The 15028-nt window shown below is 45.1% G+C and overlaps 1 protein-coding gene and 1 pseudogene across 1 annotated transcript in view; one reads left to right on the top strand and one right to left on the bottom strand.

The window, feature by feature from the left end:
* Nucleotides 1-359, bottom strand: part of Atg14 (autophagy related 14) — a 34420-nt gene extending 34061 nt beyond the window's left edge. The window contains exon 1 of the mRNA XM_052191682.1: nucleotides 105-359. Coding sequence (XP_052047642.1) covers nucleotides 105-325 — 221 coding nt within the window. The 5' untranslated portion in view covers nucleotides 326-359. The remainder of the gene's footprint in view (nucleotides 1-104) is intronic.
* A 970-nt stretch (nucleotides 360-1329) lies between these two features.
* Nucleotides 1330-1893, top strand: LOC127691677 (60S ribosomal protein L21-like; annotated as a pseudogene).
* Nucleotides 1894-15028: the final 13135 nt, after the last annotated feature.

Here is a 15028-nt window from a genome sequence, read left to right as displayed (position 1 = left end):
GGGCTCCTGGGCCCGGACTAGGGTGTCCAGCTTCCAGCCTCTGGTGACTGAGCCAGAGGAAAACAGAGTAGCAGAAACAACAGGGGCCGTGGCGGCTGCCGTACCTCTCCCGGTCGCGGCCGTCGAAATAGACGAAATCACCGCTCTGGACGCACTTGGCGCAAGTCAACCGCCGGCGAGTGGTGTTGCACAGAGGACACCGCTCAACAGCCACGTAAAGCCCCTCGGCGTCGTCCACGGAGTCCACCAGGTCCCGTGCTAGCGCCCGCGGCCCAAAACCAGGAGCCTCGGGCGTCCAAGATCCCTTCCCACTGGGAGACGCCATGATGATCTGAGCTCAGGGCCAGTCACGTGGGATTTTGTTTTCATCCAGGTGCATCCTGGGCTCGAAGGCGGGGCCTGGAGGCCGGGGCGTGGTCTAGAGGCCTGGGCGGGAGAGGGGGCGGTCCAGAGGTTGGGGCCTTAGCCCAGAGGCCGATTGTCTAAGAATGAGGCATCTCCTCCTTCTGCGAGGAGGCTGCGCAGTTCAGCCCGTGGAGTGGCGCCAAGAGAAGCCTCTACATTACGCAAAATATAGTAATAAGTGCCCCAAACTTTCTCAGTGAAAGTTGCGGGGACAGAACAAAGGATATCATTTCATTCATTAAGGTTACGTTTAGGTTCGGACTAAAAATGCAAGGAGCAAGGTTGGGAGAGAATTGGATCTCAGAACTAACTGAAGTTTGACTCACCTTCCTCCCTATTTTATGTATGTATGTATGTATGTATGTATGTATTTATCTATGATTTTTCGAGACAGGATTTCTCTATGTAGCTAGTCCTGGCTGTCCTAGAACTCATTCTGTAGACCAGGCTGGCCCTGAACTCAGAAATCCACCTGCGTCTGCCTCCCAAGTGCTGGGATTTTCCTCCTTCAGAGCAGTGGAATTTGAAGAAAATCTTTTACCGCTCTGCCCGACTTTGTGTTGGTTTGGGGATGTAATTGATTTACCTACCTCCATAACCCTGGAGGGTTAAGCAAAAACCTCCCATAGCAGGCTAACACTTCCCACATCAGTTAAAAATCAAACTGAAGATGTAAATCAAAGATGCATGTTTTTGAGATCGGTTTTAATGGACAGTGCTTCTACATAGCCTCCATTTCCCTCGAGTTCCAATCCTCCTGTGGCAGCCTCGTGACCTAATGGATTACAAGTGTGTAATCACAGAGTTCTAGCTGTAAACATAGCCAGAAAACTGAATTCTATTGTCTTTTGTCCTTCCCTAACCTCTGGGCCATGCTCTAAGAGAATTTGAACCTTAAGATTCTTAAGAAAGAGAAGCAGCTTTCGGCTGCGGCAGCCATCTTCCAGTAACTCGCCAAAATGACGAACACAAAGGGAAAGAGGAGAGGCACCCGGTACATGTTCTCTAGGCCTTTTAGGAAACATGGAGTTGTTCCTTTGGCCACATACATGCGAATCTACAAGAAGGGTGATATTGTAGACATCAAGGGAATGGGCACTGTTCAAAAAGGAATGCCCCATAAGTGTTACCACGGCAAAACCGGAAGAGTCTACAATGTCACCCAGCATGCTGTGGGCATCATTGTAAACAAGCAAGTTAAGGGCAAGATTCTGGCCAAGAGGATCAATGCGCGGATTGAGCACATCAAGCACTCAAAGAGCAGAGACTGCTTCCTGAAGCGGGTGAAAGAGAATGATCAGAATTAAAGGAGGCCAGAGAGAAGGGCACCTGGGTTCAGCTGAAGCGCCAGCCTGCACCACCCAGAGAAGCCCACTTTGTGAGGACTAACGGGAAGGAGCCCGAGCTGCTGGAGCCCATCTCATACGAATTCATGGCCTGATGTACAAAAGAGAAATAAAGGGCCGGGACTGCAAAGTGCTCTCCTTAGGTTGAAAAAAAAAAGAAAGAAAGAAAGAAAGAGAGGCAGGCAGATTTCTAAGTTCAAGGCCAGCCTGGTCTACAGAGTGAGTTCCAGGACAGCCAGGGCTATACAGAGAAACCGTGTCTTGAAAAAAACAAAAAAAAAAAAAAAAAAGATTCTTCAGAAAGAGGAAGCTTATGCCATGTTGTTAGATATGTCTCTACACCATAGAAGGGAACAGAAGCGAGGCTGCAGGTCCAGTGGACTACTGATTGTCAAGGATGGCTTCATCTGGGTGTCCACCAATGCTCTTAACTCTCTCCCAAGTCACACTGCCAGCACTCAGAGCTGCCTGCTGGGTACCCACTGATGTCTTCCTCACACTCCACCTGAGACTGAAGTCTGCCTTAGAAAGGACAGGGTCAGCAGCCATGTAGGGCCTAGAGCCTGGGCTATAGGAGCCAGTTGCCTGTCAACCTTCCTGTGCCTGTCATCAAATGCGGGTAACTACAACCTGCCTAGAGTGTTGCCTCTTCTCCAGGATCTGTTTAAATACAATTGGGATTAGAAAAGTAATTTTTAAAAAAAAATCAAACTTGCCGGGCGGTGGTGGCACACGCCTGTAATCCCAGCACTCTGGGAGGCAGAGGCAGGTGGATTTCTGAGTTTGAGGCCAGCCTGGTCTACAGAGTGAGTTCCAGGACAGCCAGGGCTATACAGAGAAACCCTGTCTCGAGAAAAAACCAAAATCCAAAAAACAAAAACAAAAACAAAAAAATCAAACTTCCTCTATCATTTTACAAATAGTTTTCCCTAAACTTGAATAGTTTCTGAAAGTTTAAAAATTTGAAATAAACAATTTTATGTGGTCATTTCAAGATGACCATATAAAATTTTATAATTTTAAGGGTTGGGATTATGAGGGCTATTCCTGGTTGTCAATTTGACCACATCTGGAATGAACTACAATCCAGAAATGAAGGGCACAGCTGTGATCCAGATCTTGAGGCATAGTGGCCATGAAATCTTAGGCCCAGCCACGGTAGTACACACTTTTAGTCCCAGGAGACACAGGCAAACAAATCTTGAGTTCAAGGCCAGCCTGGGGCAGAGCAAGTTCCACAAGTAAAGAACAGCTTGGGTCAGGAAGTCGTGGTTCATGGCCTTAATCTGGGTCTCACCTTCTACTGGAGGCCTACATAAGGACAAGGGAAGAAGCTGGGCGCAGGCAGGGGCAGGCAGATTTCTGAGATCAAGGTCATCCTGGTCTACAGGGTGAGTTCCAGGACAGCCAGGGCTACACAGAGAAACCCTGTCTCGGGGAAAAAAAAATCCAAAAAAAAAAAAAAAAGAAAAGAAAAGAAAAAAGAAAAACAGGGGGAGGGGGAAGACGGAGGACATTCTTGTAAGTCTATAATTTGATAATTTGGGGGTGGGGACTGCTAATGACAAAGTTGTATTTATTCCTTGCTAGGGAGTTGCCAGTTTGGAGGTTTGGAGGTTTCCATTCTGAAAGATGGCAGAGTGTCAAAGAAGGTGAGCTATGGTGCCGCACGCCTTTGATCCCAGCACTTGGGAGGCAGAGGCAGGTGGATTTCTGAGTTTGAGGCCAGCCTGGTCTACAGAGTGAGTTCCAGGACAGCCAGGGCTACACAGAGAAACCCTGTCTCAAGAAAAAGAAAGAGAGAGAGAGAGAGAGAGAGAGAACCTCTACCTTTGGGGTGAGGAATCCCCCAAAGTCTCAGAGTTTAGAGTATTAAAGTTTTCCTTTCCAAAGGATAAGTTTTGTGTAAAGCAGACAGTGATGCAGATACTGTAAGTCCAGGGTTACCGACGAGGAGCTTGCCTCTGGCTTTGCAGACCTGAGTATCTGGAACAGGCTTCTTGCCATCAGAAAAGGCCATGGGATGGGGGTGCAACCATGCCCTTCAGAGCAAACCCCGGTGCAAGATGCTTCTCTTGAGGGACAGGGCATCCAGGTCTGGCATTTGGGATAAACACTGCTTTGCTTTTTCCTTAAGGCTTTATATAAAAATACCATCCCTAAGAACATTACATTCAAACATGAAGAACATCCACTCTGGACACCCCTGGATACAGAAACACAGCCATTATTTCACATACAAGAAAAATGGTTTCTGACATAATAGAGGGGGGGTACAGTTTCCCCATTTCATAATGCTGGCCCAAGAAATGGAAGTTACCTAAAACATAAAGCAGCAGCCATGAGGGAGACAAGTAGCCACTGTTCTTCCCTTTACACCGGAAACCATCAACCAAACGCCACCCGTGCTCGTTAACATGCATTGATGAGATTTTGTTAAGTTAGTTAAGTTTGCTACTTTAGTACCATTCTAGTGCCAGGGTTCGGACCCAGGCCCTTTTAAATTCTGAACAAAGCCTTTTCCCCCTGAGCTTTGCCCCAGTCCTCAGTCAGCACTTCCTCCTTGAAGAATGAACAACAAAGGAAAATGTAGATTCCAATTAACAATTAATAATAAAATGCCCTGCCTTATAACTCCAGCCCCAACTGAGTGACTCTTGCATTGAAGGGAAGTGTAGCATGCTTTTTCTGTGTGCTGCAATAACTGACCCATTGGGATATACAGAATTCCTAACCCTGGCCACTGTGGACACTGAGGTGGTGACGCGGCCGTGGCCTGGTACACCAGATAAAGGACTGGCTTTGAAACCAAGTAACAGCACACATGCCAGCACTACCAATAACTCTGGGATCATAGACATTTTACATCTGAGTTTCAGTTTCCTTACCAGAAGGACAGCAGCCCTTCTCGTTCAGTAGTGACAGAGTTATGTGTGCAGACATTTGTGGGAAGGCCTGAGAAAACCATAATGATTTACAAAAACCCAGGCCACTTGATTGTCCTTGAGAACACATGGCAGGATAAGGGATTGGGTGGTTGGTCCAAGTCCACAAGGCTCATCTCTTGGTTCAGGGAGAGCTAGTGCAACGCAATGCCATCATCTGTCTCCTTCAGGCCAGATCGCCTCCCAGTGGGTAGCTGCATCCTACCACAGGACATTCATCTGGTGGTACCACAAATGAGGAGTCAGTCACTGGACACCAGATTTGTGAGTTCATCTTCATGTCTTAGGCAGCTAACACATCAACCAGAAATGCAATGATTTGAACTAGCCAAAACATGTTTTGGTGTTTAGGGTGTGTGTGTTGGGGGGGGGGGGGGGAAGGGGACAGAACTAATTGAGACCTGGTCTCACTATATAACCCTGGATGTTCTGCAACTGTATAGACCAGGCTACATCTTACTCAGAGATTCTCCTGACTCTGCCTCTCAAGAGTCAAGATTAAAGTGAATGCCACTACACCCAGCCTTCCATACAATCTTTCAAATGCTGCTGGAGCTCTGGGAAAAATGTTTAGATATATTGTTGGGAGGAAGATTTGATATAGGAGACTATATTGTAGATGCTGTTTAAATTTGGCATTTATGCCAAAACCTTGAAAACAGCCATATGCTTTAAAGTTTCACTTTTGAGCATTTGCACTAATAATTCTCCACAAATTAAAAAAAAAAGTCAAATGTCTGTCTCGCTGATATGTAGCAAACACAAAGGAATACAGAAGCATCTACCAATGGGAGTATACATTTTATTCAGTAGCTTGTTAGAATGGGAGTCAGAGGATGGCTGACAAAGTCAGTGTGCTATTTGTCAGCTTGTAACTCAAGAATGACGTCACGGTTTCCACTCCCCGGAACAGAGCCAGCAGACACTCAAGGTCTCTTATGTATAACAATGTGTGTACATATTTTCACATTCCTCCTTCGGGGAAAATTCTCCCTAACAATGGTAATAACTCCATGATAATTAGAAACAGCACTAGTCCAGGAGTCAAGGGTCCCTCTATGTCTTATCAAAATGGTAAATGCTGAGACCTTCAGGACAGCCCTCAAGGCTTTGGGAAAGAACTCTAAAAACATGAGTTTAAAAATATGTAATTTATCAACTATGCAAAATATAAGGATGCAAAATGAATTGTATAAGGAGCTTCACAAATCTAAAAGAACAGAGGCAGCTGCACTATGAGCCAGCCAGTCAGAAAGATACTAAGGAAGGAGATAAGAGATTTAGGAAGTGGTATTACAGGGCAAGATCCCACCCAGCTAAGTTTTTTGTTCGTGATTACAAAGGCAAGCAGATTCTTGATTTCAAGGTCAGCCTAGGTCTACAGAGAAAATTTAGGTTCAGGCCCAGGCATAGAAGGAATAGTAATTTCAGGGCAGGGTCCCTCACAGCCTGTTTATTGTATGTGGTTAATAAAGGCAGACAAATCTCTGAATTCATTGCAGGTAACTGGGATGTGGGGCAGTGAGTAGGATGTAAAGTGAATAAAAATAAATAAATTTTGCTGGGTAGTGGAGTGGTGGAGGATGCCTTTAATCCCAGCACTTGGGAAGCAGAGGCAGGTGGATTTCTGAGTTCGAGGCCAGCCTGGTCTACGGAGTGAGTTCCAGGACAGCCAGGGCTGCACAGAGAAACCCTGTCTCAAAAAAAAAACAAAAAACTAAATAAATAAATAAATAAATTTTAAGAAATGTGCTTGCTGTGCAGCTACCTAGAGAGCTTTTAGAATAGCAAGAGAAAGCTCTCTGGAGGAGAACATAGGCTTGTAACTCACAATTTGACCTGAGTCATTTGTTCCTTTACCACTCCCAAACACCCCTTCTCTCAGGAACCCCTTCTCTAAGCCAAGGCTAGCCCTTGGCATGCTAGTAATTAGGAGAAAATGAGAATACTATTATATGACTTGTTTAAAACATAGTCACATAATTCACGATCCAAAACCCATTCCTTGGCTGGAGAGATGGCTCAATGGCTAAGAGCACTTACTGCTCTTCCAGAAGTCCTGAGTTCAATTTCCCAGCAATCACATGGTGGCTCACGACCGTCTATAATGGGATCTGATGCCCTCTTCTAGTGTGTCTGAAGACAGCTACAGTGTACTCATAAATGAAATAAATCTTTAAATACAAACAAACAAGCAAACAAACACCCGTTCCTCTATGATGCCAGCTCCAGCAGAGACCCATGGGGCCAGCAAACCTAACTATTTACTGTTTGTTCCTTTACAGATAATGTTAACCAACCCCTGCCTTTGAACATTGTAGAGCTTTATTAAAAGCCTCCCTGAAGAGTTTGACAAGAGTTTGGTTGGGAGATAAGCAGAGGATAAGAAAATATAGAGGAACAGAGGCCATTCAGTAGAGACTAAATATCAAAAACACCCAGTGGTTTCTTGGACAGTTCAACCTTGAGTCATCTTCCAGCCTCACACCCCACCTTTGGTCATATGAGGTGACCAAAGGTGAGGTTCACCTCACCTTTGACCCCTGACCTCTCCACATCCTCAGTAACACAACGTACCTTCCCTGTTCAGAGTCCCATGGCACAGAGTGGTCTTTGCTCTGTGGCCATGACTACAGTTCGTGACTATCATTGACAGATTGTCTTTATTTTAGTCAGTGAAGTCCACGTGGGTAAGGGACAAAGGCTGTAGTCACCCTAGCATCTACTACACAATACTCACCTGGATTTTAGTCCCTGCATTTTAGTTGGTTGACAAGTATTTATTATCTGCATGTTTTTGAATTACAAAATGAAGGGCAACTACTCATAGTAAGCTATAAAGAAGATTGTGACATAGATTGACAGAGAAGGTAGCAAGGGAGAGGCTGGGATGGTGATGTAGCTCCGAGGTAGAGCACTTGCCTAAGACCTGTGAGCCCCTGGGTCCACCACCCCGGACAGAACTGTCTGTGTTGTAATTTGATGCTTGGCCTAGGAAGTGGAACTATTGGGAGATGTGGTCCTGTGGCTTTTAGACCCTCATGCCAGCTGCCTACACACCAGTCTTCTGGCAGCAGTCTGACGAAGAGGTAGACCTCTCAGCTCCTCCTGAGCCATGCCTGCCTGGATGCTGCCCTGTTTCCTGCCATGATGCTGGTGGACTGAACCTCTGAACCTGTAAGCCAGCCCCAGTTAAATATTGTCCCTTATAGGAGTTGCCTTAGGGGCTGGAGAGATGGCTCAGTGGTTAAGAGCACACTGACTGTTCTTCAGAAGGTCCTGGGTTCAAATCCCAGAAACCACATGGTGACTCAAAACCATCTGTATTTAGTAAGATCTGATGCCCTCTTCAGCTGTGTCTGGTTTTGTTTTGTTTTGTTTGTTTTTTTCAAGACAGGGTTTCTCTGTGTAGCCCTGGCTGTCCTGGAACTCACTCTGTAGACCAGGCTGGCCTCAAACTCAGAAATCCACCTGCTTCTGCCTCCCAAGTGCTGGGATTACATGCATGCACCACCACTGCCTGGCTCTATTTCTTTTTTTCCCCTTTTTTGGGGGTGGGGTGGGGTATTGCATAGCTCTGGCTCACCTAGAACTCAATATGTAGACCAGGCTGGCCTCAAATTCACAGAGATCTACCTGCCTCAGCCTCCCAGATGCTGAGATTAAAGGAAGGCATGCACCACCATGCCCAGCCTTACCACTGCAAACCACAGTAAATTTTATATCTTTTGTGTTTACCAAGTCCTAAGTGTACCTTTTTCCCCAAAGATTTATGATTTATTTTATATATATGTATATACATATATACATATATATGGTGGCTCTCTTCAGATACACCAGGAGAGGTCATCAGATCCCATTACAGATGTTTGTGAGCCACCATGTGGTTGCTTGGAATTGAACTCAGGACCTTTGGAAGAGCAGTCAGTGCTCTTAATCTCTGAGCCATCTCTCTAGCCCCAAAGTACCATTTTTTTTTTTTAACAACTTAAGTGTGTTGGTAAAAACAACACAATCCTTTAAGAATGTGTCTGTTAATCTTGAACTTCCTCTTAAGGGACCAAGAATTGGTCCTTCCTTTTATAAGTAGTCAGACTGTCATTAGTTACAATCCATTAAGAACAGAAAAAGAATAGGATAATCTGAACTTCTCCTCTCTACCCCATTATCCTGAAGTTAGTTTTCATGTCTAAAACCTAAACTGTGCACCCAGAAGCACTGACTGTAAAAGCAAGCATGCTTACTGTAGTTGAAGCACAATTCCAGAACATTCTGAGACAGGGCACACTGCCATCGTGGATGCTCTGTATGTCACAGGGAGAGTCCGAGGAGGCTGTCTGTGCAGAGAGCAGAGGCCGCTTCTAAGGCACAGGCGATATGGCATGGCAGGCTCATTCTGGCGAGGTGCTGAGTCAGGAGGGATGCAGAGAAGCTGACAAGAGAGGGAGGTGCTGAGGGCTGTGAGGGGGTGGGGGTGGGGGAGAGGCTGGCCATGGCTCATAGTGAGAAAGGCATGCCTTCCTCTCACTTTCCTCTTCCTTTTCTTCCTTCCTTCTTCTTCCTTTTCCCCTTCCCTCTTCTCTTCTCATGTAGCTCAGGCTGGCCACAAACTATGTATCCTCTACCCCTCTACCCACCAAGCGCCGATAGACATTACAGGGTTCCCCATCATATGCAGATTTTCAGGCGTGGAATCTCTTATTACTTTTATTATGTTTGTTGGAGTGTCCATGGACGAGTGTACACTACAGAGAACTTGGGATGGTCAAAAGACAACTGTCAAGAGTAGGTTCTCTTATTCCAGCCTGTGGAAGGAACTCAGGGATCCAGCCCAGAGCGTCAGGCTTGGTACTAAGTGGCTCTGCCAACTGAGCCATCCCACCCACCCAGATGTGGCATTTCTGTTATTATTTTGCACCCTCAAACCCCAGGTATATTTTCAGCAATTACAGAGAATTTGCCTTTAGCTACATACAGAGCTCTGTTGCTCCACAGTTAGGGTCCATATAATTCAAGAAGATAATGCAAAAGCAAATATCTAGAGATTTGTCTTTCTTCAAATCATTAATTCCAATGCGTTGGCTTTCTTAGGAACTTAACTGTGCTGAATGGTTCTATAAACAGACACATTTATGTAAGAGATTTCAAAATGAACTTGGAGACTTAAAATAATGTCTTTCCCATTTGATTCTACTGCTTCAGAGAAAAAAAATTTTAATTATTCATCCTCCTGTCTTCATTCCAAGCTCATTTGCTCAATACATCTTAGTTAATGAAGCAATCCACCCTAAGAGTGGAGTCTGGGAAATATGTCCCAGAACCAATGGGATGGCTCCAAGCATCATTTCTCTAATCAGGATAAAGGGAGCCTTTTGACAACGCTGGAATTTATATAATGGTGCATGAGTTAATTTAATAATGTGTGCTAACTGTGGCAGCCTACTGAGCTGCAGGCTCAGTGACAGCCTGACAGATCAGGAACTCTTGGGTTCATAATTGCACTTAGATGGCTTGTCCCCTGAAGGTCACAGGTGTAAGCAACAATTTAATAAATCTGGTGTCTTCATAAGAATAGTAAGCAAGGACACACAGACACCAGAGTTGTGCATGTACAGAGAAAAGGCTGCAAAAGGAACAGCAAGAAGGTAGCCATCTACAAGGGAAGGAGGGAGTGTGGCCTCAGGAGAGACCAAACCTCAGGTACCTTGGTCTTGGATTTTTCAACCTCCAGAACCGTGAAGAAGAGGATTTCTGTTGTTTAAACTGACCAGTTTATGATATTTTTTGCTATGGCATCTCAAACTAACTAAAACAGATAAGTATTCTTTATATCCTACCCCTTTTGTGTGTCTCTGTGTGTATATGTACCTATGTGTCCTTGTGCATGTGAGTGTGTCTGAGAAGGCCAGAAGACAGCATTGTATCCTGTCTTAGTTAGGGTTTCTATTGCTGTGAAGAGACACCATTACCACAGCAACTCTTATAAAGGAAAACATTTAATTTGGTACTGACTTACAGTTCAGAGGCTCAGTCTATTAGCATCATGATGGGAAGCATGGTCATATGCACGCAGACGTGGTGCTGGAAAAGGAGCTGAGAATTCTAAATATGGATCTGCACGCAGTAGTCAGGAGCTGTCAGACACTAGGCCTAGTTTGAATGTCTAAGACTTCAAAGCCTACTCCCACACTTTCTCCAACAAGACCACACCTCCCAATAATGCCAGTCCCTATGGGTCAATGGAGCCATCTTCATTCTATTTAGGAATTGCAGATGATTGCTAAAAGTCCTGATATGGGTGGCTCTTGCCTTTAATCCCAGCATTTGGGAGGCAGAGGCAGGCAGATTTCTGAGTTCAAGTCCAGTCTGGTCTACAGAGTGAGTTCCAGGGCAGCCAGGGCTACACAGAGAAACCCTGTTTTTTTGGGTTTTTTTTTGGGGGGGGGGCGTTGGGTTTTTTTGGATTTGGTTTTTTCGGGACAGGGTTTCTCTGTGTAGCCCTGGCTCTCCTGGAACTCACTCTGTAGACCAGGCTGGCCTCAAACTCAGAAATCCTCCGGCCTCTGCCTCCCAGAGTGCTGGGATTACAGGCGTGTGCCACCACCGCCTGGCTGAAATCCTGTTTTGAAAAACAAAAAACAAACAAACAAAAAAGCCAAAATCCAAAAAAAAACCAAATCCAACCCCCCCAAAAAACATATATATATATATATACATACACACACACACACACACACACACACACACACTGATAAGTAAATAAAATTTTAAAGTTTGTGTGTATTGGTGTTTTGTTTCCATGCACACACGTGTGTCTGGAGCCTATAGAGGCTTGCAGAGAGTGTTGGATTCCCCCTGGAACTGGAGTTGCAGAAGGTTGTGAGTCACTGTGTGGATACTGGGAATTGAACCTGGATCTTTTGGAAGAGCAGTCAATGCTTTTAACCACTGAGCCATCTCTCCAGACTAGCAATAGTGTCTTACCAACTGATTCTGGGGTTAGGAATGACTGTTTCACTAGGGGGCGCTCCTTCCTCTCTACAAAAGGAAGAGCTTCTGGTTTGGAGAGCAAACAGGTTTGGGGGTTCAGACTAGGAGGGGTGCAAGTACATTCCGGTTCAGGTGCAGAGGACCAGAGGCTACTTCTTCAAATACATCGGCTCAGTTACTGAATTGGTTAATGTAGACATGTGTGTGCGGTGTATACTGGCAGGCTCTGTTTACATTAGCTAACCTTGAAGTGTGATCTCACCTCGAGCACAGCACCTCGGCAACTGTTAATGCTGGAGGCATTTTTTTTTTTTTTAACTAGGAAGTACAGGAGAATCAAGAATCTGCATAAATATGGTTAGGGGCTGGAGGACAGTTTTTAATCTGGTGGCAGTTTTGTTCCGTGCAGCCTTGTCTTTTTCCTGGGAGCCAATGGCATGGTTCTAATTAAGTTTGCACTGAACTGTCAGTTCCCAGACAGGGGTTTTATATCACAAGAATATGGAGGTTGATTTACGAGATGCTTGAAGGTCTTTTCTAGATCAAAATTCAGTAGATTCTTGTCCTTTTAATAATTGCCTAAACTCAAATTCCTGACTGCCCAATAAGCCACATTTCTCCTTTTGGGTGGCTGAGTAGAGCTAGGGCACCAGGAAGAATTCTTATTCTGCCATAACCTACTCCCACTTCCCCACACTCCTTAATCATCTGAAAACCCTGAGTCATGATGGCACCTCATTTCCCCCTAGAAAAGCCCCAGCTTTCAGGCAGGACTGTGCAGGTAGGTATGCGCGCTGGCCGTCAAACACTTGCTGAGTTTGAATTCCCAGGGATAATGGCTTGGTTTCACATAAACTAAAGACAAGAATTATTATTATTATTATTATTATTATTATTTTACAACTCATGTGTAACCACAGTTCCAGAGGCTCCAACAACCCTTTTCTGGCCTTCTCAGGCACCAGCAATGCACAGACGCACATGCTGGCAAAATACTTACATGCGCCCTGCGGTGGTGGCACGCGTCTTTAATCCCAGTACTTGGGAGGCAGAGGCAGGTGAATTTCTGAGTTGGAGACCAGCCAGAGCTACACAGAGAAACCCTGACTCAAAAAAACCAACCCCCCCCCCCCAAAAAAAAAATAATTAGTCATTCTTCTGCAAGCTGGGTCTGGGAAAGGAAAACTTGGAATTTAGCTTATTTTCCAAGAATCAATAAAAATAAATATAAGAAAAGAGGGAAAAGAGATCTGTGGAAGTGAAACAACTCCCCCCGGAGAAAAGCTCTGCCGAGTCACAACAATACGCAGTCCGGGGAAGCTTCCTGGCAGAGTCTAGGAAGCATTGGTGGCTGAGGCTGGAGGGCAGGCTCCACTTCACAGAGGAGGCAGCACAGAGCAAACTCCTAACGCGAAGTTCACAGTTATTTAAAAAGACACGTCCACCCAGAATCTGCGAACATGATGAACATGACTTCCTTTTGGGAAGGTCCCTTGTGGTTGTTTGAATTAGAATGACCTCCACGAGGCGCCTGTGTTTGAATAGATGGTCCACAGTTTGGTGGAACTGTTTGGGGAAAGACTGGGAGATGCTACCTTTGTTAGAGGAGATGTGCCATTGGGGATGAGCTTTGAGTTTTCAAAAGCCCATGCAGGCCTAGTCTCTCGCCTCCTGCCTGTGGACCAGGTGTGACCTCTCAGCTACTGTCCCAGCGCCATGCCTGCCTGCTGCCACACTTCCAACCATGATGGCCATGGACTTTACTTACCTCCTGAAATCGTAAGCAAACCTCAGTGAAGTGCTTTCTTTCATATTCGTTGCCTTGGTCATGGTGACTTTTCACAGGAATAAAAACATAACTAAGACCAAGAGTATGTGACAGTTTTCCAATTCGATGTGCATTACCTTAAGGGTCACACAGGAAGCATGAAGGCAAATCAAGCTCAGGCCAGTTGGACAGACTGTCCCTTCAGTGTCTGGATGCACTGCCTCTCTGATCTTCAGTGTATGAACATGAATGCCAGGTCAGTATGCAGTCCCTCGTCAAGAGACGACATACCCACTCCGTAATGCACAGGAGACCGTGAGCTGAAAATGACCCAGCATGCCTCTGGTTCTTTAATTTCCTCCTTTTCAAGCTCTTGCCTTCAAGAGGTGACCTCACAGCAGTGAGGAATGGGTGTCCAACCCTTCGCTGTGGTTAGACTCACCGACTCACACTTTGTTAAACACTGATGGGTTCCAGGTACAAGGCTCCTCTGGATGTGCTTGATTTTAAAATCACAACACAAGCATTTTATTTTATTTTCAACTGTGTTTACACAATAAGTACAGCAAGCAGAAGCCAGCTGATTTCCAGACAAAACAGAAAACTTAAAAATTACAAGTCATAGCCTGAGTTGCAGAATGAGACCCGAGAATAGCACATTACGGACTAGATATGGCTCAGCAGGTAACAGTGCTTACTGCTCTTGCAGAGGACCCAGTTCATCTTCCAGCTCCCAAGTTTGGCTGCTTACAACATCTTGTAACTTCAGCTCCAGGGGTTGCCTCTGACCTCCACGGGCATAATCTCCCCCAGCACACATGCACACAAGTGTGTGCACATACTCCTACATAGATGTACACATAATTCTAATAAAAAAATCCTTTAAAAAATCAAATAAGCCAATTAATTAGGAGATCAGACATGGATTTTATTCTATCCTATCCTTTTAAAAATATTTTTTAGATTTAAATTTATTATGTGCTGTCAGTGTTTTGCTTGTATATATATATATGGTGAATGTCTGTTGTGAAAAGAAGATGTGGGATCCCCAGAAACTAGAGTTAGAGATAGTTATGAATCACCTTGTGGGTTCTGGGAACCAAACCTAAGTCCTCCAGAAGAGTGGCAAATACTTTTGAGCCCTGAACCTGGGCTGGAGATATGGCTCAGTGGTTAGGAGCATAGACTGAAGGTCCTGAGTTCAAATCCCAGCAACCACATGTTGGCTACAACCATCTGTAACAAGATCTGACTCCCTCTTCTGGAGTGTCTGAAGACAGTGTACTTACATATAATAATATGTACTTACATATAATAATATATAATAATAAATAAATCTTTAAAAAAAAGCACTGAGCCTATTGTCCAGCCCCTCTATTCTGACTGTCCTGGAACTCACTCGTTTCCAGGCTGCCCTCAAACTCACAGAGATCCACCTGCCTCTGCCTCCTGAGTGCTGGGATTAAAGGCTTGTACCATTACCGCCCAATTTAGCCAATAGTTTTTAAAAGTTTCAGTTATTTAAAAATACTTCGCTCCCCTGCACCTCCCCCATTCCCACTGAGGGATGGTGG

This window comes from Apodemus sylvaticus, chromosome 8, assembly GCF_947179515.1.
Source record: "Apodemus sylvaticus chromosome 8, mApoSyl1.1, whole genome shotgun sequence".
NCBI classification, from domain to species: Eukaryota; Metazoa; Chordata; class Mammalia; order Rodentia; family Muridae; genus Apodemus; species Apodemus sylvaticus.
Note: the sequence above shows the minus strand (reverse complement) of the source record. Positions and strands in the feature narration are given on the sequence as shown.